The 26292-nt window shown below is 43.3% G+C and overlaps 1 protein-coding gene across 13 annotated transcripts in view; it reads left to right on the plus strand.

Moving 5' to 3' along the window:
- mbnl2 (muscleblind-like splicing regulator 2) overlaps positions 1 to 26292 on the plus strand; it is a 50384-nt gene that overhangs the window by 7176 nt on the left and 16916 nt on the right. For all 13 annotated transcript variants that reach the window (XM_046382262.1, XM_046382259.1, XM_046382265.1 and 10 more), the window contains exons 2-3: positions 3659 to 4575; positions 25181 to 25345. In XM_046382262.1, the coding sequence (XP_046238218.1) occupies positions 4402 to 4575; positions 25181 to 25345 (339 nt within the window). In that variant the 5' untranslated portion in view covers positions 3659 to 4401. The remainder of the gene's footprint in view (positions 1 to 3658; positions 4576 to 25180; positions 25346 to 26292) is intronic.

Raw genomic sequence — 26292 nt, forward strand, 5'->3', positions numbered from 1 at the left:
CCATAAAGTCTAGTACTGTGGTGCTTTTCTTCACATCTCTGCCCTGCTTTATCAGGTCACCCTGTCTGTCCACTGTTTGCACTGAGGACACAGAGGGGACAAAGCCCTCTTGCAGGAACTAAATATAAACAGGTTATACCCTGACATGCAGGATTTGGCTCTTCAGGTTTTAATTGTGGTCATGTATAGCTGAAAACAAAAAGGGTTGACAGTATAAGGATTAAAAATTCAGTGTGAACAGCTGTATTAACACACCCCCAGAGCGTCGGGTAAAATAATTCCGGCATTCATTTCATTACACTATATTTCTGTGTTAGCAGAATCTGATTTTTAGACTAGTCCCTGACTCAGGCTCTGTTTCTGTTAAATGCTAGTCTTTACATTTTTTTGTCACTGGAAGGACTTTAAACTGCCGAAACAGAAGCTTATGCAGTCATGCAGGTGTACAGGAGGACAGTCTCAGAGGTCAAAACATTGAACGCTGTAGGAATCTCTTTCTACCTGCTGACCATCTGTCTTTCCCTCCATTTTTATCAATAGCATTGTGCTACAAGCGCAACCTCTCAGCTCAGCGTAAACTAAGACAGTCTGTATTTACTGTTGGTGTAATGCACTAGCAGAAGCTAAGCTAGCAGAAGACAAGCCACAGGCACTCTGTCCAAGGACATGTCAAACTAAACAAAACCAATACTGCACGCGCTGCTTTTGACCTCAGCTAGACTCCTCCAAAGCAAAGCAGTTTTCTTCCGCTGTGTGCTTGACTTTCTCGTGCTCCTAAGATGGAGTGTTGTTATACGACAGAAGTAACAGTTTTCCCCTCAGGATGACGGTTTGTTTTCCAGCAGGGGCCATGGTGTGTTTCAAGAATGAAAGAGGGCTCACATGCCGCTGCTAAAGAGAGTCTAACTTTAACAATGCATTAGCAATCACGTGCCACGGCAGTATCAATAACTAAAGGAAGAAATGCTGATGCTCATACAAGGTATTCTTAAAATGTGGCATTTATCCAGCAAATAATTGTGTTCTTAGATGATTTTGTGAACAAATCATCAAAACTTCAATAGATGACTATTACTAGACTCAATCCAGATCATGAGCATAAGATTGCTCATAATGATGACTAACAATCAGTTTCTTTAACAGCAGTTTAATTCCCTTTGTACATTGCACATACATGCAATAGTCTATACAGTGTGGGAACATACGTGTGGTGATTACTGTTATCATACCATCACCCGCAACATGAGGTTCTTTTTTGAACGTCAGTCCTCATCGTTTGTTTTGAATATTTTTCTTGGCAAAACATTGTTTGGATGTTGCCTGTTGAGTCCCCTGCGAGCTTTTCAGATGACCCCAGCCTTCCCTTTTTCACGTTATCGGCCTACTCGATTTTATGAAAGCTTTCAGCGCTGTAAACCCCTCCTTTTCTTACAAGAAAATAAGAAAAAATGACCGATGGCTGTGTTCCCTGATCATTTTAGCACAACTTGCTCCATCATTTGAGGCCAAGTCATTTCACAGAGAAATGGCGCCTTCATCCCTTCACACACTGACAAAGTAGGTTAGCTTGATCACAGACTTCTTATGGCTTCTAAAAATAAGAAGGGATTAATTGTTAAAGGTCAGATCTGACATGATTCTTACCTGACTTTCTCTTCTGCAGCGATTGGCTCCCTCCCTAGGGAGATGGTGTGAAATTAAATCCTGCCCTGGAGAACGGAGCCTGGGCGTCAGTACGATCACCGAGGAAGCATCTCATCTTATTTCACATGATCAGCACTAAAGTGGGACAATATGATTAGCTAGACAGTGGTCTTGATTCATAGGTTTGGAACAGTATAGTGTTGGTGGGAGATCTCAAGGGGAAGCATCTTGCTGTCACTTGTGGCTCAAGGAATGTTGCGATCTCATCGTTGTGGTCTTTTTGACTTTCTTTCATTGTTTTCTGAAATGTCAGGCTTCTAACAGAAAACAAAATTCAGACATCTCCAATTAGGGTGACCAAGACGAAAGCTGATCCTTAGGTCTGCAGGACAGAAGTACTGTGCCTGACAAAATCTGATAAGACAACCAAGGCTGTACATGCAGCGTCCAAATTGTGTTCATTGTATTTGGCAAATAAAATGGTTTGCTGAAACAGGTCCACTTTGCTACAAACTCACATCAGTACAGCACATGAGATGATTGGCCACATTTTGTTTGGCATCCACTCTTGCACACTTGTCTGCCCATGCATGTTTATTGTATCGCTGGCCACCATGGTTATTTAGCTAGCTCAGTGTTTCTGCTGGTAGCATTTATCTGTGGCAAGTAGACTTTCACACAGCTCTGTGAAGAATGCAGGAAGATGCAGTAGTGACAGTGGACACGCAGCATTTCAACAGCTATTATCCTTATCTTGGGGTGTAGTGGCTAGTACCGATCCTTTGCTTAAGTAAAAGTTTCATTTTGAAACCTATGTACACCTGTTTGACAACTGTCTCAGGATCTGTGAAGGGAATTTCTAAAGGGATTTCTTCTTCCCTTAACAGTAGCGTAGATGGTTTGACTGCAAGTCTCAACTTGCCTTCATTATCACCAAGTGGAACTTGTCATATGCCTTTAGAGGTCTTTTAAAATCATGTTCTCACAGTGTTTTATGATTTCTTGGTGTTTGCTCCTGGTCTTGACTGTTTTCTGTAGACAAGTTTATATGTTTAGAACAGTGAAGGGGGAATCTTTTAACCAGAGTTGTAAGTTTTTACAGTCCTTCTCTTTCTCTTCACCCGGTTTTAGCTCCCCCTCCCCACAGTTAGCAGAAAAGCATTTCCAGATGTGCCAAGAAAAGGGCTCCCTACGCAGTAGCTTAGTACTGGATTTGGTACACTGAAGCTAAAGGTCACTTCCTCAGATTGTTGCTCTACCAATTGTTCCCCCCTTCTCTCCTTAGACAGCAAGCGGACACAGAGACCAGTATCTTTATGGGACGGGGCAGGGAGCACATACACATACATTGCCACCATGAATGTGAATTGGCAGGCCACTGTCAATGAGCTGGTATCTAATTTGGATTGTGGGAGACCAGTGAATATTGCACTGGGCAGCGTCATAATCGTGTCTGGCACTGACATATGCATCTGTCTCGGTCCCTCTGTGGCTGCTGGATGGCTGCCCGGAATAATGCTGCGCTGCACGGTTTTCTATTGGTTGTATCGTCCCACTGTGCGTGGCTCTACTGGGCGTGTTGGGCCCTGGGGCTTTTTCTATCTGCTCTGACTCAGTGCTCTTGTCCACTGTCTCATAGCGCATAGGCTTTTTGCCATTCACCACTTTGTATGCAATATGTTGGAGAGCCAGTGGGCTTGTAGTCACCCCGTACAATAGCACACAGCGGTGATTGGGGGACTTAAACTCAAGTGCCTTCTGAATAACCTCACAACTGCCTTTTCTCTGGTTCATGAGCCCTGCACCCTTCAGAGTTAGCGCCCCTCTGGGGCGCTGTACACACGAATTCAGATTGACATGCACACACAAACACTGTTAACGCCTGCTGAAGCCTATTAAATAAATAGTTGCCCATCATATTTAGCAAGCCATTTTCTCGCTCTCAAAATAACCTCTGCTCTGCTTGTTTTGTGTCTCTCTCTTTCTACCCACCTCCTTCCGTCTTCCATTTCAGATCACTGACAGAAAGTGCCTTGTGAGACAACATCCCTACTTGAAGATCCCTGGGCGTTTCTGAAGAGCTCCAGATTTTTTTTTTTCCATTTGCAGTCGTGACGGGACGGACACAAACACCCCTGAGCTTTTGGTTTGTCCTTACCTGTGCTCAGTGAGGAAACCGCAGGTGGAGAGGTGGGGCTGCTGCACTGCTGGCCAAGGTGCCAAAGCTCAGATAGAGTAGGTACTGAAGACTTTTAAACAACAGAAACTTTGTGTTTTCCTAAATTGTGCCATTACATCTCAGAATAGCACCACGTTTGCTCCCCAACATCCACCCTTGCACAGGTATCATCGCTCATACGGAGGACATTTTCAGGACATTGGGACAACCAGCAGAGTTTGCCTCTGAGCATGCCCCCTCTGCCTTGTCAGAGGTCTGTACCTGAGACTTACTGATTGATAAACAATTAGCTGTTTGACAGACAAACTCCCTTACAGCAGTGCAGTCCCATGCTCCGGTCACAGAGACTTTGCCAGTCCATTACCTCCGCTTTCCTGTCCACAAGGACAAACCTCATCCACTGACCTGAAGCAGATCGTTGATAGCTGCATGTTCCATCAGTTTTAGTTGTTGTGTGTTTTATTTTCTTTTTTTTTTCTTTTTTACTGGAACACTCTGAAATAAGTCCTCAGAGGATAGCCTCCTCCGTAAACCAAGTGGCTCCATTCCACTCCAGCTCCACAGGCAGCGCTGCTGACATGGCTCTAAACATCGCCTCGATACGAGACACAAAATGGCTGACCCTGGAAGTGTGCCGGCAGTTTCAGAGAGGGACTTGTTCACGCAGTGATGAGGAATGCAAATTTGCCCACCCACCCAAAAGCTGCCAGGTGGAGAACGGAAGGGTGATCGCCTGTTTTGACTCGTTAAAGGTAAGGACTTTTAAATACAATAGATAACTGCTGTATTCTGATGGGTCTGTACTGTTGTCTACTTTTATTCAGCATTTTTTCTACTGATAAATAGAAAAAGCTTTATCTATTTCGACCTTTTCATGAGGTTAATGTGCTGCTGTGAATGCCCGGCATGCACATAGCACCACAGGATTATTATGGCTTCTAAGCAATAATTTATTTCTCTTTACACAACCTCACGGAACTGTCCAACAATATCAAGCAGATATGAATAATTGGATTGCATCTACCTAAAATGTTACAGCTTTTTGCTTCCTAATGGTCGGTGGGTGTTGGTTGTCGTCTCAAATTAGCATGTGTGTCAGGTCTCTTTCCTGTGCTGCAGTTAGCAGACCAGCCTGACCTATCAAGCTGAAGGCCAGAGAGGTCTGTCGTCATGTTTACTGTCACCACAGGTGTGTGTGTGTGTGTGTGTGTGTGTGTGTGTGTGTGTGGTTGTTTTTTTTTTTTCTTTTTATACAGTAAGTTCTTCTAATGTTACCATGCCCTGTCCATCATTTATACTTGTGGGTGAACATCTGATCGCCTTAAGTCATTCCAGAGCTTCTATTCTGGGTGCACGTCAGCTGTCACACACAACCAACAACCGACACAAACAGGCAGTGCGTGTTTTGCAATGTTTGGTTCTCACAGAACCAAGAAGACGTATGGGTATTGCATTTTCAAGGTGTGCTTAACCTTCTTTTTGTCATCGTGATCTCAATTCTAAATGGACATAAATATTATTATTGGTGATAAGTGGTTGATAAAAATATGAAAATTCACTAGAGGCCTTAAAACCAGTTAGAAGTATTTATTCCTTTCATAAACATTTGTACTTTTTTGTTCATCCCTCTCATCAGACGTTATGTTCAGTACACGTTATTGCTTTTTCGTGGTGGTAAAATAGTGACAAATTAGCACAAGCACTTTGAAAGTCTCCCCCAGGTACAACAAGGTTGCTTCACACAAGCCCCCACATGCTGCAAATATGATGACTGCATACAAGAGTAACCCAATATTTTTTAGCTGTGTGGAGAAAATAACAAATGAAAAAACAGCCGTGACAATGATAAATAGCCAAGGAAAGTAGAGCAGAACACTGGAACTATAAGGAGTTTGTTTGAGCTGTAGCTGCTTTCATATAGCAGTGCATTGAGAGAGTGCATGTCACAGTTTTCAAGGTTGGTTACAAGGTCAGTGATAAAAGACAGATTCACACCATTTTCCTTCACCTGGAAAAATGGTGATTTCCAGGGGGACGCTTTTCCTCCTGAAATGCATGGTGAGTTTTCTACCCTTTCACGTTTTTCTTACTTGAACTTCATCTAACCTTTGGAGCATGTAAAAGCCCTCATCATTACAAGTTGCTCATATAAATTATTTATTTGACACTATGAAAACAAACTGCCTTTATGGTTGTCTCGGCTGTTTTGTTGGCTACGACTTTGCTCGTGGTAAGGCTCTGAGTTATGGTGTGCAGTCAGTCACTGACCGACATTCCTTCCCAGCTGCCAGACTTTGTGAGCTGTCATGCTGTTATGGTTTAACGAGCAAACAGCTCACAGCCAATCGGGATCGATTTGTTGTTGCCTGACATGGTTCCTCTGCACATGACATGATTTTACTGTTCCTGATAACTCCAGCCAGAGGAAAACGAAGCGACCTGAGCACTCATGTAAGTGCCACCTTTCGTTTAGACTATTCTCAATCTTTTCTTTACAGGTAGTGGCTTTGAAGCAGCCTGACTTGCCCAATAATATGCATCAGACATCTCACTATGTGGAATGCTCTTTCATCGTTGCTGTCAAAAACTTATATGTCAGTACTCCTGCCATTAGTGGCAGTGTGGGCTGTAGGCCTGCTCCACTCTTTTCATCAGACTCCCATTTAGGTTTGTGTACTTGACCTCAGTGGGCCAGTGGGTCATCTTCCTTATCTGACACAAGGTGCTCTGACATTGCTTTGAAGGATTTGAAAGGGAGGTCTTTGCTGGCCTCCATAGCAACTGTGGCAACTTCACAGCTGTTGTCAGCATCATCTGTTGCACTGCAGAATCCATGTTATCTGTAGACACCTCCATCAAGTCCCTGTTCGAAAGGCTATCCTGGTGTGCTGTATTGTGTGGTGGAAGGCACTGAATGGGTAAGGATATTGAAGCTTCTGAGGATATACTACATGGCTCATTTTTTGTTCTAATACCCCTTGCATCACACAACAGCATCCTAGAAACACAGAAATATTTGTTTTATCTTCCTGGGCTCTGCGCCATGACCCCACCACTCCTGAAATTGCTTGTAATATTATAAATCTAGGAATTTTGCTGTCATTTTAGGCTCCTCTGGGAAAGTCCATCAACTAAAAGCCTAATGCAGCCAAATTGATGAATGTATAGACAGATTTGTCTCCTAATTGGGGCCAGTCTTTTCTGCCTCTTGCATTCCCCTTCTTTTCACCATCCAACCCAGAGACAGCATGAGAGTACAGGACAACCCCCCCGCCCCGAAAGAGTTTCCTCGTGACAACTAAGAGAATGAATGCTTTATTATGCATTAGGAAATGTGTTTCACTCCACGGCAGGCTGATTTCCACCCCATTATGCCCGTATCATCTTCCTGGGTCTCCTCATCTGATAGGGTTATCAGGCCAGGGTGGTGTGCTGCCAGGCGTGACTTGGCCAGTGATCAGAAGGGTCCTTTTTGTAAACAGGAGAAAGGTACAGCTCAGCAGAAGAGTTAGAGTAGGAGATGTAACTCTGTTGTTGTACTTGTCGGGCAGCGGTAGGCAAGCATGCCAATTCAGTGAAGAATTTGAGTGTTCTGCTTGTTGTTGTTGTTGTCAGAGTTTGCAATAACAAGGCTTCTTTCCTGTTTCCAAAAGAAAACTTTGTTGTCTTAGCATTAAGGTTTATTTTTATTTTGTATTTTCACATCAGTTATAGTCATGATGCAGAATTCAAAATGTTTGTGTGTTTGCTGTGTCAAGAAAAGCCACAAATATCTTTTTTCGAATTCTTTTTTGGAATCATCTGGTCATTACTTAACTTATTGTTGTAAAAAAATAAGTAAATTATTTGTGCCTCTGACTGGCAAACTCTCAGCAGTCACCTTCTGCAAAGCAGCTGTTAAAAGGTGTTATTAATTTTAACGCGGTGCAGCAGAACTAGTCACAAAGGATGCTGTCATTGCTTGTGACAAGAAACAGAGAAATTATTTTTGTAGGGTGTAAAGTACATTTGAGAGCATAATTAGTACATTTTTGTGTAGGTGGATCCATCCTTATTGACCAGAGGAACAACCAGGCCTTTCAGATTTCTGATCAGGTGATATAGGCAGCAGACCATTGGCAGAAGCTGACACACGCTAAGAACATTTATCTGGACCAGAGGACGGCCTAGGAAGACAACAGCGACCAAAAAACACCCAAAAAACAAAAAAGCATTTACCATTAATTTGCTTTGCATAAGATGAACAACAGTGAGGAATCATCCCTGCTAGAATCCCACTCCACTACGCTGCTCTCAGCATTTTTATAGTATAATGTCTAGGGGATTATTTTGTGCCCTCCTGCTCTACACTGTGAGCTTTCGAAATAGTCTACTCTACATTTGTCATCTCTCAAAATAGGACATACTGCTTCATCTTTGTCCAACTGCGGCTGTATTCACGTTTGATTGGTAGACATGATATATCTTACCGGGTATCATTTGTTTCCATTGAGTCATGACATGAAAATTTGACTGTGTTGACTTCAGCAATGTTGGTAAATGTTGAGGTATGGTTTCCAACATGGCTACAGTTCCCGTCATTGTTCAGCGCCTCCCTTTAAATCCAGAGTAGTGCTGGTGTGTTTATTTTGTGACTTCTCCATACATTTGATGTTTGTGTCTTCTTTATCTTTTAAATTAGGAAAATTGCGTGCAAACTCAAGATGTGCAGATAGGCTTGGTGGCTGTCAGGCACAATGTGGCATTTAAATGCAGATTGTAGATGTTTAAGCAGCGTGGCGACCTGGGAAGACAGCCCTCATATGGGTAGATCATTGGACATGCGGAGACACATCACCATTAAAGGCACGTGGTTATGACATTATCACTATAGCATAGCCAGGTCAGGTCTGTGAAGGCACTTGTTATCTCATGATTATATTATTACAGTTGCTTCTGGGCAGATTTTCATTAGTAAAATCAAGCAGACAGAACTCTGAAAGTCTACATGTGTTCCACTGAGAAAGATTGAAACATCATTCATATTTGGATCAAACATAACTTGCATCTTTAACATCATTCACTGCAGAAAGCGACAGATAATCAATACAGGCAGCAGTGCGTCTCAAATGATGTATCACGGTTGAAGATATTTCCTTTAAGCTACTTGTTGTGCTTTGACTATGGAAACTGTAACATAGTAGTGGTGAGGAATGCATGATGGTGGGCTGCGGGGGCTATAGGAAATGAGTATGAACACTTATGTTAATGGAGTAAATGCAGTCACACCAGTCATGTGATGATCTCGCATCGACTCTGCTTCTGACTGTAGCCTTTTGTTCGTGCTTATTTCTCTTCTTTCTTTCTCTTTAGTGCTGACTCTGACCAGACTGGGTCGTATTTCTTCCCTCTGTCCATGTCCAAGTGTTTGTCTCACTTTATATTTTCAGCTGCTTGTCATTGCACAAATATGACATACGACACGTAGGCAGATTTGGAATAAAGCAAAAAAAAGGTCATGGAGAGATTCCCACCGAAATAGTTATCTTTATACACCGCAGAAGATGTATGTTACACATACATACTAGCGAGTTTGTAGACGTCTCAAGTTGTCTACTTTGCAGAACATAAGGCCTTCAAGCCTTTACGCAGCAGATCAGATGTCTGATAACAAGGTCTGTTAAGAATCTCTTTTGTACCAATCAGATTCTACCAGGTGACCTGTGTCAGTCTGGGAGGTAGGGGATAGTCAGGCACATCCTGGCACTCGCATTTCGTCAAGTTGCGCTTTTCAGAAAGAAAGTAGTGAAGCAGGAGAATCGACAGAAGCTACGTTCAGTTGTGTGCAGTGTTTTGTCATTTGTGTCACAGAGTCGCCGCAGTCCCCCTGGGGGTGAGGTGCCCTGGTTTCCCTCGCTTGGTAAGAACATCTTAATCCGGACCCTGCTTCAAAAGAGCACAGGTGTTTTTTTTGGGGGGGGACGTGGGATAGTTGCACCCAGTAAATAAATAAGCGAGGGAATATGGCAAGAAAGGAAAGGTGTTAATGTTTGAATGGCTAAGAGGATGAAAAAAGGGAAGGGAAGGGGTGATTCAACTAAAGGAATGAAGAAGTAAAGGCCAGGAGTCAGTGACAGGTCTAGCCAGACTGTGAACAAGCACATTTTAAACCAATTACCAAAGGCCATAATTAAGATTCACAAGGAAAGTCCCTGCGACCGTGAATTAAACTGTTTCTGCATAGCTACCACTCCTGACAAAAACCAGACAGTGAAACTATGGATACCAAAGACATTTTTTTTTTAACTAAGAGATTCCTCCGACTTAGCTGCAACTTCCTCCCTCTGGGCTTATTGCATTTGCATTATTTTGGATCTTTAGTAAGCTCCAGTGAACATGAACTTTAGGCCTGTGGCCTCTGCCCCCCCCCCTCCTCCTCTCCTTTTGTTTTAAAAGATGGGCTCGGCTGCATTCCTCAGCGTAATCCTCTCGAACTGGGCCACACCCTGGACAGAGCAAACATGTGGAGGGGAATGCATGTGGTGCGGCGGGAGGTTGGTGTTCCCCCAGGGTCATTCACACAGACACAATGAAGCACTGACTTGAGCTTAAATGTGGGGCTGCAGTGGACGCAGCGTGCTTTGATGAGCCCCTAGGAGACCCCCACCGCTACCGTTCCTGAAACAGACCTCCTCGTATGCAGACACATGCACGCACACGCGCTGTCTTCCCAGTGAAAACCATGCCAAATTCCATTTGATCCATGTGATTTCGCTCCCTACACAGCCCCGGTGTGACTGATCTGGAAAAAAGTTCCAAAGACAGAAAGAGATAATAGGGAGGAGGAAGTCAAATCAGCTCAGTGTTAGAATCTCGTGACCTCTGCCCAACTAGATTGACTAGCTTGAATCTCCCTCGGGATCAATAAAGCATCTATCTATCTATCTATCTATCTATCTATCTATCTATCTATCTATCTATCTAGATAGTCAGTCTAATTTTCTGTAAATAAAAACATGTAGAAAGTTGTGTTCCACAGCTAAATTTCCTGTGGTAATTCCTTTCTTTTCACCATCCATATTTATTATTTCTTATCAGTCTTATCACACTTAAAGTCCGAATCCACTCTTGTCTTTTATGATACTGCTGTTTTACTATATCTTTTCATTTTCTGTCTTGCTGTGATGAAACATTTTCTTGTCAGTGTCATGTATAAATTAGTTGTACTTGGAACAAATAAGCAGCAAGGTTATTGATGTTACTTTGGTCTGACAGCATTGCACTCTGCTGCTGTTGATCAGAGAAGTTGATACAGTACATGTTGGCATATTAATTGGGCCACTGCGCTGACCCACATCTACGTGTCAGTGTGTGTGTGTGTGTGACAGACAGAGAGTGTCTCCTGTGATCCCCACGTTTCACCGCCTCCCTGTGGGTCTAACTGAAGAACTGGACGACGCCAACTGTAGACGCTAGTATTTTTAGAATATTCAGACATTGCAGAAAGTGAGTAAAATGCAGCACGGCTGAAATCCTCCATGAAACAATTCTGGAAGCAAATCTTGTCCTCTAGCAACAGAAATTTAGGTGAATAGTTTTGTCCTTTAATGTGGGCAGTCAAAATAAAAATAAAACAAATATGAGAATAGTTGGGTAGTGGTACATGTTAAGTTTCAGAATATCAGGCCTTTGTATTCAGGCTTTGAATGTTCAGCTTGTAGACACTACAGCAGCTCTGTAGTGAGACTTAGGACTTATATATGCAGGGCGAGCTGCCATCACTTTACACCTCTTTGCTGAGCTTACTAGAGCTTGAACTCCATTATATCTTCTCTATAAAACAGAATATGTACAGCACTGCTGTTGGTCATGTCAGATTGAATGGTAGGTGTTCGTCACCCATCAAGCCGCCTGCAACACGATGGAGAGACTGAGCGCTGAAAATCTGCCCATCTGCTGTACCAGTGTCTCACCTGGTCTCCATCCACCCACTACCTCTGAGTCAGCCTCTTTTTCCATCTCTCTGTGCTGCCCACAGTGCTGATAAAGTGCTTGATTCTCTGCATTTTTTCTTTCTCTCTGCAAAGAAAAAAAAAACCCAGCAACTTAAATCAGCACTGCAGAATCAATGCCATCCTCACATTTGGTGATTTCAAAGCCAGCTGGACTCAAACTCCCTTACTGCTGCAGTAGTCGATGCTGTTGTGAGCACCTCTGCAGCGATGCTGAAGGCAGATCTGTGGCGAGTCAGGCAGGAGGCTTGCTGCGTGCTTGACCTTTAGTACTGGTCTCATTAATTATTAATACGTAGTTTCATCATCACTCATCAGAGGCAGACTCAGGTGATCTAATTCCTACTGAGAATAGCATTTATTTGTCTGCTTTTTTCAGTCGTACATGATTTCATTTAAAAATGGATATCATACTTGAAAAATCACTTTAGTCTTATGTTTTTGTTCTAGAAGCAGCAGAGATGCCCACTGCTAGTCACAGTATGTTCTTTGTATTGCCAGCATACTGAAGCATATGGTGTTTACCGTGGCCTATATTAAACATATGAATTAATAGTTGCTCAGGAAATGTGTTGACTGCTCCCCCAGGCTTCTTTTATTTCTCCTCTGATAATAAAATGGACAAACTTACAAAGACAGAGTGCTAAGATGCTCCACCGTTCCCACCCATCCACCCCCATCACATACACACATGCACACCTAGGGAGCGACAAACAGTGAGACAGACAGGCCCAGCTGTCTCCCAGGGGCCAGCCTTTATAATGAGACAGAGATCTTCTTAATTGGCTCCATCTAATGAGGCAACAGAAATGCAATCTTTAGGGGCCCTACAGCAGAATGGGTTCCCTCCTAGTTTTTTGTCTAAATGACTACTGGTCTGTGTCAAACAGGCTGTTGTGAACCAGGCCTAGCATGACACCAAACTCCCATGTGTCTGTGCAGAAAATGTCTATGCGTTGGGGTGTCAGTATCAGAATTATTCTGCGTTAATAAAGTATAAACTGCAGTGATTGACATGAGTCTGCCTTCTAAAAAGCATGTTAAAGTGACAATGGAGGGTGCCCTGCACAAACTCATTCCCTCTCCTAGAAGTGTTCTTGTTCTGACTCATATCCTATCTAGGTTTGAGGGGTGGCAGTGATGGACTGCACTGCAAAAGCAGAGCCTGCCGCTCCCTGTGCTTTGTGCTGTGCTGCAGATTCTGACAAGCTGAATGGAGACCACATCATCTCAAAACTAGAGCTTAAAGAAAGACAGCGCTTTCTTCCTGCACTCTAACTTTTAATTCTAATTTGCACGCTCGCCAAACACTCAATGAAGAGGCAGTTATTTACCTCGTTAGACTGAGGTTACCGGTTGAATGAGTGTGATATGGTAACGTAGGTGTGCCTCTGTCTGGTTCAAGTGGCTGATTACCAAAAAAACAATAATTCTGTTGCAGTCAGTGCCATTAGGTTACAGTAGACAGTTTATTCAAGGCCAATCTAGCTCTCCTCAAAAACATCAAGCTAATAGGCTAGAGTGTAGCTGCTCCAAATTGTGGTAATTTGATAGAGCTTGCCTGGATGAAAGTCTTGCAGTTGGTGTAAATGGCTCTTGCTTATTAGTGAATGAAAGGCTTACAACTGCCTTGTTAGAGGCAGAGCTGGGTATTGTTGTAAATGTTCTCATACCAATACCCACTCTGCTAATTCAGATTTGACACTGGTTCTTAAATGATGCTTTGTTGATGCCTCTTTTGTTCAGCTGAGCTCACTGTAAATGTAATAAAACTTGGATGTTTTTTATTCAAGCATAAATCCACTTTATTACTATTTGCGCCATGTTTTTGTACTTTATGTCATTGTTCCTTTTGGGAATAATAACACTGTATTCAACAAGTTTGGTTTTGAGAACGTTGTGACGTCGCTGCAAAAATAAGGAGACGGGTTGTTGAAAGCTTTTGAATATCTTTTGATACCCTGAAACATGCATGATAATGTGTCCTATTCTAGTCTGGATAGGTTTTTAATACCCAGTCCAAGCTGGAGGTATTATTTGTATCATGCCCTTCCACCCTTGCCCACATCACACAGGGTGGCCATACCATAAAGGTCAGCTTTGGGTCATAGCAGCATATCTGTGTCTCTGTGCATGCGTGCTTGTCTGTGTATGTTTGTGTGCCCGTGTTTGGGCAGACAGGGAGGCCATGCAAAGTTCATGGACGAAAGTGAGATGGCCAATTTCACACCCAGCAGATGCCTGCACCAGTGACCCGCGGCGACAGGTGGAGGACACTAATTGGCAGCGCGCACGGTCACAGAGTAGGATGAACTCATGGTGGGTGAGGGAAGGAGGCAGGAAGAGGAAGATGACAAGAGAAGTGGTACCAGTGGGGGCCAAATTTGCTTTAGTAAACCATTAGAACATTCATGGTAGGAAGAGGTTCAGTAGTTGCGTCAAGCACACACACTACTTTCTTTCTTTCTTTACCAAAAAAAGACATTTCATGGTTAACAACCAAACAGATGTTGCCTCTGAAAACTACTCTCCAATCCCATTCTGTTTGCATTTACCCAGCTCTGATTTGGATTCAGTCAGCCTCTCGCTCTCCTTTGACTCATTCACTCCACAGAGCCAAGGCCCACCTTTAGAGCAAACAGGAAAAAGAGCAGCTTGATGGCATGGGTGAATAGTGAGATCAATGTGTTTACCTGCATCCCAACGATTTAAAGATGAAACACACCTCAAGCTGCTGCAACTCAAAGGCCGTTTGAGGCACTGTACCCGAGGTTATTGATCGTATCTCCATTACCAAATGGCACACATCACTTAAACTAAGAATAAGCAACCGTTCAGCCTTCAGTGTTCTCAACCTTATGAGGGCTGTTTTCATCATCTCCGTGTGGGCTCAGACTCTGCTCGGCCCACGGGACTGAACATCCTCAGAGGCCTCATCATCACAACCAACAAACAACACGCCGATCCAGGCAATGCACCTTATTCCCCTTTGGTTGCTTATTACAAAATGAAATTGCAGAAACATCTTGTTTGTAAACTGTAGACATGCATTACCAGGTTTTTGCACTATGCAGTTTATTTGTCATGTCTTGGTGTCTTGTCTGCAAGACACCAGTATGTTATAGGTCAGAGACACAGTCCCCCCTTCATATCCCCTGTACATCATATGTACAGGGGATATGAATAACTGTCAGATGTTATATCCTGACTATGATCGAGGATAAGATTCATAGTTGGAATACATGCTTCTGAGTTCTTACATGAGTAACTGGGCTCTCTAGTTTCTCTGTAGTTTGAATCATAAACCTCTCAACTTTTTTTTTTTTTGTCAGCAACCAAAGCTTTAATCTCCAAACTGGAGAGTAAGCAGCCATGCAACATTTCTGCCCCTATCTGCTGAGTGTGTTAGAAAGAGGCTTTGATGAATAGATCTGCTCTCTCCCTTCCATCTCATTATCCTTCTTTATCTGTTTTATGGATTTACACAACTCCTCAGCACGCTGTGACACGCGGTCGATAGTGTCAGCTGGGAAAGAAGATGTAGGCTAGCCCCTTTTTTCCTTTTCTCGCGTTGTTTGCTTAATTCCTCTCATCAGCATTTGTAGTGGGTTTGTGTTATATTTAGAGCTCTGCAGACAGAGGCGTAGCGGCTTTGATCGCTGGAGAGTGATTGAAATTGAGGTATCTGTTAACAAATGTAAAATTAGGAAATTAAAATAAGGCCTCCTGCCGTTTCCTCGTGGGTCTGTGGCACATTTCTTTTCAAACTAGAGCATCAACATCATGTAACCTATTTCTATGAAATCTTTCACATGGCTGGTTGAAGTTCACAGGACTGCTGTTGTATCAATGCAAAGCTGACGAGATCTGTCCTCTCAGCACAGGGAAATGACAGGTTGTCGAAAGCAGGCTAATGCCTCAGTCTTTTAGCTGTGACTCACCTATCAACAGACTGAGATGTGGCATTGTCATAGCTGAGCCTTTCTTGAAGGTGTGTGTGTTTGTAGAAATGAGTATGTGTGGGAGAGTGAGACACTTCAAATGTGCTGTCTGCGTACGATCGAGCGCACACTGGCATAAGTGTTTATGTGTGTACCTGTCAGCTATGGGCCTGCGCCCCTGTGTGCGTTTGTGTGTACGCGTGCATTTTTGTATGTGTGTGTGCAGATTAGTGGGAGCTCTGGAGGGTGGGTTTCATGTCTCAGCAGGTCGCAGATGATCAGATTAACCGAAGCAGGGTTTCAGCCTCCAGATGGATTTGCAGCGAGGACCTGGACTATGCAGGTGCCTCATCGCAGTGGCCTCTGCAGCTACGCTTTGACCATAAGCCCCTTACAAGCAGTTACCACAACGATGCATGCAAATCCATCGTGGGCAGTTACCACCTGAACGCTGATAACCTTAATTTGTGGCTGGTGCTTTTCAATTGCCTTAAAATTCCCACTGCACGACTGCATGAAAGCTCTTTTGTTGAAATCCTTCAGCCGCTGTGACAGATGAACAAAAACTTGTTTCATAACCAGCACAAACAGCTCTTAAAAGAATATTGTTTATATTCTACAGACAATTTATGTGCTTCAGTACAGAAAATTACCATAGACCTCAAGAGAGAGTGGCTTTTAGAGCTCCCTTGTGTCATTTCCCTTAATTGTAGTGGACTTTTCTCCGTTTTTTAAAGGCTAATAAATGTCCTAGCATGTTCTGCTCCTCTTTCTTTTCTCTCACATGCTATCAGCCATGTATTCACTGTCACTGTTAACAACTGTGGCCTCAGGGTAACATCTACAAGTAGTGCAGTTGTAATTATCACTTTGGCTGCAGACATTCACCTTCCGCATCTCCTAGAATCGCCCGAGCTGCAGTTTGAGCTAACTGATCACGGGCTGCAGTGCCAGTGCTGCATGGTGACAATGCGAGCATGTGATTTTTCAGCTGATGCACAACACTTAAAAGGAAACAAAGTGAGCGTGAGGAAAGAATGAAACGAAACGCTAAAAATGCTGTCCTTTGAAAGAAGATCAACAGACGCATTCAGTTGTTTAAGATACTTGGGTGTGTATGCATGATCAGCACAGGCAGCCTTTATTACACATCTCAGATGCATGTGGGAGTGTTTAATTTTGTGCCTCACCTTTATCCCACTCCCCCCCCTCTCTGTCTGGGTGTATCACCTCGCTCTCTCTCTCCTTGGGTAATCTCGTGTGTCAGCAGCAGTACTACTCCTCCATCTGTGGGATTACAGCTGGTGAAACAAAGGCACTTAATTACTGCTGAGGCAACACAGTCTTAACATGTTTGTATGTGTGTGTGTGTGTGTGTGTGTGTTGGACGTGAAAAAAGAAGGACCTTTGTTTCTAAATTACCTAGTCTCTGTCCCTTATATTAAGGATATGTTCTTGTTTGCATTCACTTGCATTATCACTAATAGCACTGTAGTCTAATAGCCAGGCCAAATATACCTGATCACAACATAATAAGAGCTGAAAAGAATTTGGGAGCTGAAGCACGTCCACAGTTTTACATTGAAATGACTTCTTCTCATCTACACTGTTCACTATTGATTCATGTTCCCCATTACCAGCCCAAATGTAAGCAAAAAGCCTTCAGCTATCATTTCATAATGGACTTTCAGTGTTCGGTGTCCTGGAGCCTCTCCACTTCAAACAGATCCATTAGTCCAAAAGGATCCATTAGAGCCCAAAAACAAAACAGGATCTTTAAGAGGGAGCATTCTCCAAGTTTGAGGATGAAGGGAAGCCCTGTCCATGTGCATCCAGCACCTCTCTACTCTCCCAGGTTCTAGGGTCACTGGGTCTGCTTTTTCGGAGCCTTGTGAGCACTGTAGAGCCTGTCCCTTTGGTGTCTTATAGCTGGGGACTTTCACAGAAGTGGTTTCCTTGTCAACTATTATAGGTTGACCCATAACCAGCTGTTAACCTGCTAGAACAGTGACTCTTTTTGGAGCAAACTGAGAAAAGAAAGGCAGACATTATGAGCATGAAGAACAACACTTTTTTTTTCATTGATGCCCTGGAAAAAGGCAAAATGTGTTTGGGGTTCAAACTTAAATGTTAAAGCTTGAACTAAAACTTCCAGAAAAAAAGTGTGTGTGGGGTGGGGTGGGGTGGGGCTGTAAAAAGAATAAGCCAACATTTAGATTTTGTCTTGGAAATGTGGAGATGAGGCATAACTTCCTGGAACCGATCATTCCCGGATCGGTTCCACTAGTTTTTGCAAGCCAAGAAATGCTCTTCTTTGGATATTTATAGCCACAAATACGAATATCTGTAAACAAAACACCCAGCCAAAGGATGAGCGGATGAGCGTGAGCCGTGCATATTCCACAATAATGCAAATGACATTGCATTAATGATAGGATTTAAATGCCACACTGGGAGGACAAGGAATTGCAGGAGAAAGAAAAGAAAGAGATAACCAGGGAACATTGAAAAACAAGGAGAAAGAGTGAGTGCCTGTCCATCCCCCGTCTTTGCTGGTCAGTGGGGATACAACAGGTTCTTCGGCTATGCTCTAAGGGGATTACACATATCACAGGCTTCGTGTCAGAAAAATTAGTGTCACTTTCTCACAGCGGCCCTCCTCCTCTCTTGCTGAGAAGGACAATCGGATAAACGGTGGGGAAGAAGACTTGTTACAGTTTCTCTGTAGGGCACAGCCATCTAAAAATACACTGTACCAGTCAGATCTCTATAAGCAAGTGATGACCGGTTGCAGGCATTTTACTGTAAGTCTGTCCTACTTCGGTCTCATTCCAGCCTTTCATTGGTGCCAAGTAATCCACATTGATGCTGTCCACAAGTAGCCACTACCGGTTTTGCGCTGACCCTACACATTGCAAGCTATTTTGTTCATGATCTTCCAATAGTTGATGTTTTTGTCCAGATCGTATTCTGTCCATACCGCCAGTCACACTGCCATTGATCCTGTCACGGAGCGCAGCGCTAGCACGAGACAGACATCATGAGGTCTGGGATATGCAAGGCCTGCTCAACACACACACCAGATTCCCAAGATTCAGACACACTGTTGTAGTTCATCCATACTGTTTCTAGGTTTGAAGTGTTGATGTGAGAAAGAAAAACAATGGCTCATCACCAGGCCAATAGATTCCCTATTAGGGGGTGATAGGAACCACAGGGATGTAATCTAGTAATCCAGTAGCCTTTACGAGGACATTACAGCTCTTCTGTCGGCTGTAGTCTATAGGCCGCCAGTCTCTGTCTCCAGCAGGCCTGAGGATAGAGCGCCCATTGAGGGCAAAATGCAAATGTTACAGTGGTGAACGGAGGGGCCCACAACTGAACCGCTATTCTGCCGAGGGGGGTGGAAGACTGGCCCTCTTGTGTCTGTGCCACCCACAGGCACACAACGGTCATCACTCTGACCATTCAGCCGATCTGATGAAGGAGGTGGGGGGTCGGGGGAGGGCGGTGGCAGGAGTCTTTACCGCTGACGAAGATGGCAGCGAGGCAGGGGATGCTAATGCCAGTTATACATGGACCATTTGGGCCAATGTTCCAAGTAAAATGTGTTATATACTGGGGGGCTGATTGTGCTTCTCAGAGTCAAGGCCAGTTAATTTAATAATAACTCTTGTAGCATTAGTGTTTACCATAGGAATTGGAGGATTTTTCCTGCTTTTATGGAAGTATTACAGCTGTATCAGCCTTCAATCAGGCTCTGACAGCTGTCTCACAGCAGATATTCCTTGGTCTGTGTCTGGTTAACATTAGTAATAAATTTATTCTTAAAATGTTGACAGTGGAAAGACATCCAGACATTGCAAACAGGCTTTGAAAACATTATGTGTGTGTGTGGGGTGGGGGGGCTGAACAGAAATACAACAAAGAAGTAGGTCACAGGCAGTACAAAATGTATATGGTTGGAGGATGAATGTTTTTCTGATTTTTAGACCTGCTTCTGTGTCACTGTGAGCCATAGTTGGAATGCTGCAGCACGATAATTCTGGTACGTTCGGGAAGGAGAAATGTTGTATTCACCACAAAACTCTGTCGCTGTGTCTGGGCGAATTGGATTTTTTGTGCTCTCATGTCACCGAGTTCTTTTTTCCTTTTTCCCCCTCTTTTCCTCTTTCTCTCTTTTGCCAAAGTTTTGTCAGCTGGATATTGGGTCTGATTTGAAGCATGATCAGTGGAATCCTAAGGAAAAATAAAATTCTTGCATGACAGCATGGACAGTTAATTTGTGGTATTTTGATGAAAGATTAATATGTTGTTGTTTTTTTCATTAATCTGTTGATTTCTTTTGGTCTGTGAATGTCAAAAAGCAGAGAAAATGCCAATATCAAGAAAAGCACATCAAATAAAGAAACCCTGGATGATGTAGATGTAATGGGAAAAATAATTCTCCAGATTGGATTTCCAGAAGTAATTAATTGGCCTTAATTATAATGAGTAAAAACATTTGAAGGAGCCTCAGTGGATGAAGACAGTGTAATCCTAATCTGTTTATGAAATTAGCTGCCCTCATCCCTTTTCCCTCCTGGATAAACTAATAAAGAACACATTTTTATTCACATTATTACTGTATGGATACTCGGTGAACAATAAGTGCTTATCTTGGGCTGTGGGGATTTGAAGAAGGTGCCAGCAGTAATGTCTCTTGGACAGAGGATCTATTTCAAGTGAAAACAACCGATAATTTATCTTTGATCTCTCCTTCATTGTTCGTTTTCCACTGCGACGCAAAGGAGGTAATTATCCAATCAGAATCAAAGCAGCTATTAGTGTATCCCAAAGCATGGATCATAGCATTTCATGCATACAAGGGCAACGGTGCAGCCTACAATGAGAGGTTGCCATGTGAGCGACCCTGCTGAAAGGTATAATTTCACCATGTAGCTATGGCTACACATTGGCGGCTGGCGCGTGAATCACAGAGGTGCCTTAGAGCTTTCAAAGATCCTTTTCATAGACGGCTGCTCGGAGGCAATGCCTGCGATGAATGGATTTCTGCTCTGCTCCGAGTGGGTGGCTTAGACAGAAGGCACAGTGTGTGTGTGTGTCTTTCTGTGTGGGTGTTTGTGTGTTTGCCTGCGTTTTCCCACCTCTCAGAAAGATAAAGGTCTGAAACCAGAAGATGGCACAGCATTGTCATTGTCAAAGCCACGTTTGCTGCTTTTTTGCACAGTCATGTCAGTGGACCACCTTACCTCACCTAAACCATGAGCCATAAGCTCTCTTTTTCTTTATATGTGATGCAGTGCCTCCAGTCGGCAAAGCTTACCTCATCCTATGTGCTTTGAATTCCCAAGTGTGGCAAACTGCAGCCTGTACCCGTCACTGATGATCATCAGTATTAGCCGCACGCTCCAAATGTACTGAAATTGCTATGTATAGCCATCACTACGCAGTTCTTGCAATTGGCCTTATCATGTTTTATTAAAGCGAGAATAACTTCTCCTGTAAAGCAGATGTTGGATTCTCACCTTTATTTGGAGCTAAACAGAAAGACGTGATGTGGGTGATAGCTTTTTAACTACTGCGCACAGTAACAATATATTCACACCTCCCTGAGTTTAATGAATGCGTTGTAATATATGTGTGGAGGTGTATGTTGTAATATTGTCACAAGGTGACAGATGTGAGTGGCTGGTGTGTTTTTCAGCCTTGGACTACCTGACCTGCACAATCTAATGCTTTAACACAACCAAAGGATATTAGCTATTTTCACTGTATAAAAATGCAGCTGTGCAGGCCTGCAGTCCCATATATGCCCACTCTTAACCTTGCTATTAAATTCCATAATTTCATAGTATTATAAATCACTGTCTGTTACCTGATTCCTTCAAACTCATCTCTTACTCCCCCTCATCTATTCATGTGTACCTGTGACAATTATGGGTCTATTAAAAAACTGGATAGTGTGTATCAATATGACACCCAGTTAGGCTCTTCACTTTCCTAAACTCTCTTCTTCCCGTCCACTGTGTTATGACTGCAACAAACCACACAAAACGCTAAGTAATATGTAATCATTCCTGCCTTGAGCTGCAATATAGATATGTGGAAATGAGTGGAGATGGTTATTGCACCTCTTTTTCTTCATCAGTCAACACATAATGTGTATGACCTTTTGAGGTTATTCAATTTACCGCAAAGAATAAATTTTTCAAAATTAAATGCGGCACTGAATTCTTTTGCCGTCTTTAAATAGTGTTGGAAATTCTATTACCATGTCAGTCCCAGTAAAGGTATTTTTCTTACTTTTTCCACCTCTAAATGAGAGAAAAAGGAAGACAGAAGCCAAATCAAACCTATTTTATGCAAAGATGAGGCACAATGCAGTGATACATCATGAGCACCTCAGTGAGATAAGGCTCTCAAGCAAAGTTTGACAGGATGAGGAGGAGGTAGTTTTTTTTTATTATTATTACGAGTCCAAAGCTTGCACTTAGTGCGACAGTGCCTGTACGTGATGAAACACTCTCCGAGGTAGCGTCATTACCATTTACCTCATCACTTTAAATGGGGAATAATGATAAGCAATTACGAAAGGCGTCTCTCACAGGCTACAGATGAACTGAATATGGAGCAAAAGGGGGAGGTAATGGCTTCGCCAGTAACTGACAAAGTGTGTGGTGCGGGGGTGTGTGGCAGTGTGTTTGCCTGCGTGTGTCACGTGCGTGTGTCTTTATTTGTGCCCCTCTGTGTCTGTGATCTCTGTAGGGCGCAATGGTGGTGCTGTGCTTCCCTGCAGACTCAGTTTGGGATGCTGTCCAGAGCCCAGCTTCAGCACCAGCACCATCGCACAGAGTCACGCCCGCCCTCACAGTTTCTCCCTCACACGCACACACGCACACACACACACACACACACATAATATTACACTTGCCTACGCATTCTCTCTCGTGGATGCAGAAACACAACACACACTTATACACACTTTTTCCCAGCGTCTGTGGCGGTGTGTACTGTAAGGCTCCAATTAGTTTTGACACCTATGAGATTTTTGGTTGCAGGGTTCAGCACTAAAATTATTCCTCTGGTCTGGACAGGGCTTAACACATTTGTGTGTGTGTTCTTCTGCAACAGTGTCTATGTGCAAGTATGCCTTTGCCAGTGTGTGTGTGGGCAGCACTTGTTGTGATCTTGTGATTTAGTATGCATATGTGTGGGCAGGTGTGATTTTGTGCATGTGAACCTTCAAGAGGGGGGGTATCAGTGGCTCGCTGCAGCTTTGTCACCAGGCTGTGGAGGTCAGAGCTGCTCCAGGATCTGTGAGAATATCGAACCTGTTACATGACACTTACGCCACCAGCGTATGTGTCTCATACGCAAAACACCTTAATTCCTGTTGTTGCTGTTGTGTTTTTATTCACATGAAAACAAAAATCACAAAGAAGCCTATAGTGTCTACAGACTTAATATCCTTTGTGGCAGGTTCACATCAGTTGAAAGAAAAGTAATTGTGACGATACCAATAGTGTGTTTGATGCTCTGTGGGATGTCTTTAATAACTGTCAGGAAGAAAAGGATAGCCAGGTTTTATTAGTTTTTCCTTTGATGAGACTTGAAGATTATTGGTTATTTACACTGGGAGCCAGGCTTGATTGAAAGTTCTTCTGTGCCCACCTGACATAGAAAAATAGACTTGAACAGGTTTAGTAGCCAACTCGAATCCTTGTGGCATGGTGAGTGACACTCTGGGATATTAAGCCTTTGTGTTAACAGAAATAATCCATATCATGCTTTTATTCATGTGCATCACGGGATGTGGGGGCCCATGGGATGTGTTCCACTTATGTGCTTTACTCAGAATAGTATAAGAATAATTTTTATTCATGTTATTGATTTTTTTTTTCACTTGCTGCTTCCAGACCTCATGATCAGCTGACAACACTGAGATAATAACACATAATAACAGTCTATTTTTCTTTTTTTTTAACATAACCATCAATATCAATATTGTGTCAGCAACTTGGGGATGACTTTTGTGTCTTCAACAGATATGCACACACATTAATGTTATTAATTCTACCTGTGCATTTCATCTTGTGATGGGGAAATAGTGAGGGCACATTTAAGATCATCAGAAAATAGAAAACTTGATGTACTACTAGCTGACAGCTTTCTATATACTTTCAAAATATATATCAAGATATTATTAATGTCTTGAAATATTAATAATATATGCTCTTGCTGTACATGACCTGGCTTCTCTGGCCTACTGCCAGGATCTGTCTGGTGACTTGCTGTCATTTTGTATGTTTGATTCAGTATTTCAGCTGCGTCTGAGCAGCTAAATTTCATCCATCACTGTGTGGCAGACTTGTCGTATTTTCTTGTGAGAAGGAAATTAGAGAACTGACTGTATGGCATTGCTAATCAGGCCACTGTGTTGTGACTCATTGTCGTAATCGAGTTGTTTAGACCTCCTCATGCCAGACTGATTCTAATTTAGCTTCACATTCACCAAGAGGTGCCATGTCATGTCCCCTCCTTTGTCTTCCTGGCCTTTTGCTGTTATCTCCCTTCACCCCTCTGTACTAATTCATATCACTCCGCTCTGCCCACATCTTTTCCACTGCTCGGCTCCTCACCTTTATCTCCCATCTTCCCCACAGCTCCTGTCTCTTTTTTTACCACTGTATTCTTCCCTTTACTGTGATGCTCCCTCCTGACCTCTCTCTCCTGTCTTCCACCCACTCTCTTCACAATAAGCACTGCAATGAGGATCCATATTGGATTATTGTGTTTGCCATTTGCCTCTGGGTTGACAGTGTAATTGCCTTCATCCACTAGGGTTTCTGTGAGCTTGACCCTGCGAGTCCTGCATTTGCATTTCCGCAGAGAGTACTGGACAACTTGTCCATCAAAAAGCTTCAGAGTTCTAGTTGTGATGGCTAGATAGCTGGGATCAGAACTTGAGCTGTAGCCTTTGTCTGCCATTTCCCTGTCTGCCTTGAATACTGGATTGTCAGTGTGTCCAGGGCGCAGGCAGAGTTACACCAACAAGCAAGTCAGAAACCGCTAGTCATCTTTCACAACAGTGTCACAACAATGCTTCCCTAACTGGAGAGGCACATACATTCCTCAGTGCGGAGCACTCATAATTTGTGAGACACACACTCCCCAAGTATGAATATGCATGCTTCCCTCAAGCACTTGATGTTTTGTAGTCAAATGACCACATATGTGCCATGTCCTCAGGCAGGCAGACAACCTGTTCATCGCCAGGTTTATTATCAAAAGATTAGCTGCTTCTCGGTTCATTCTGTTGATCAGAGATTTGATGTTTTCAGACAAGACTGTTAATGACCTTGTTTGTCTCTGTCTCTCCCACCTCCCCATCCCTCCTCCGTCTACTTTGTTTTCCCGCTCAGGGCCGCTGCACGCGAGAGAACTGCAAATACCTCCACCCGCCTGCTCACCTGAAGACCCAGCTGGAGATCAACGGGCGAAATAACCTGATCCAACAGAAGACAGCGGCCGCCATGTTGGCTCAACAGATGCAGTTCATGATCCCCGGCACCACCATGCAGCCCGTGGTTAGTGCTGGCTTGGCTGCTGTTGGAGCTGCGTGACAATACAGTGTGACTCACTATGAAAATAGCTAGTGAACCCTGTTTTTGTGCCACACTGTAAAAAGTTAGGCTTTGTTCCTGTTAAAACATGTTTATATATGAAGTTGGAGCAGTTTTGCATTTTTGCAGTTTAACATATTTGATGTTTCACTTGGCACAAAATGTTGCCTGTATTATTTTGACTTCAGTTACCCTTCATGCTAATATATCTTTGTGTGTCACCTCGTGGAACAAGCTTTAACTGAGAAGCAGGGCATGATTCACTGAAAAACCATGAGAATTCAGTTACAGTGCATTGACACAGGCCTCTCCTCTCAGATTACCTTCTTACATCACACAAATTTGCTCTTACGATAATTATTGAGATGCACTTGAGCAAAGCACAGAACTCCCCAGCTCCTCTCTGAGAGTGGCTTTGCAGTCTGCGGTAGACTATGGTTGCACTGGGCAGCAGCCAGGTGTAAATATGTTTAACTGCATCAATGTAAGGCTGTGTGTAGCTGAAAAAGAACATGCTAGCTCAGCAAAATCTTCCTGGGGTACACAGAGGTTAAAAAAAAACTCTTCTCATTTCTCTCCTCTGTGGCTGCTTTTTCTCTGAAACCTGTCCTCTGCCACCCCCCTCCCCGCGGCTCTCTCTCACTACCTGTCACCCCCACACCTCCCTCCACACTTCTCATCTTTCTCACCACTCTGCACAGCTGCGCCCTCCGTTTTCTTTGGCTCTTGTGTCTCTTTCCTCTCACTTCTCTTCCTCTTTTCCATCTCTGTACCCTCTTTCTGCCTTTCGCTCTGCACTTACCGCTGCCCCTTGTCGCATCCATCATTTTACATCTTTTGCTTTTCGGCCATTTTGACCATTTTAATTAGGAATGTGGAAAAATGGCTAAAAAAAAGAAATGAAATGCAGA

The sequence above is a fragment of the Scatophagus argus genome, chromosome 24 (assembly GCF_020382885.2).
Source record: "Scatophagus argus isolate fScaArg1 chromosome 24, fScaArg1.pri, whole genome shotgun sequence".
NCBI classification, from domain to species: Eukaryota; Metazoa; Chordata; class Actinopteri; family Scatophagidae; genus Scatophagus; species Scatophagus argus.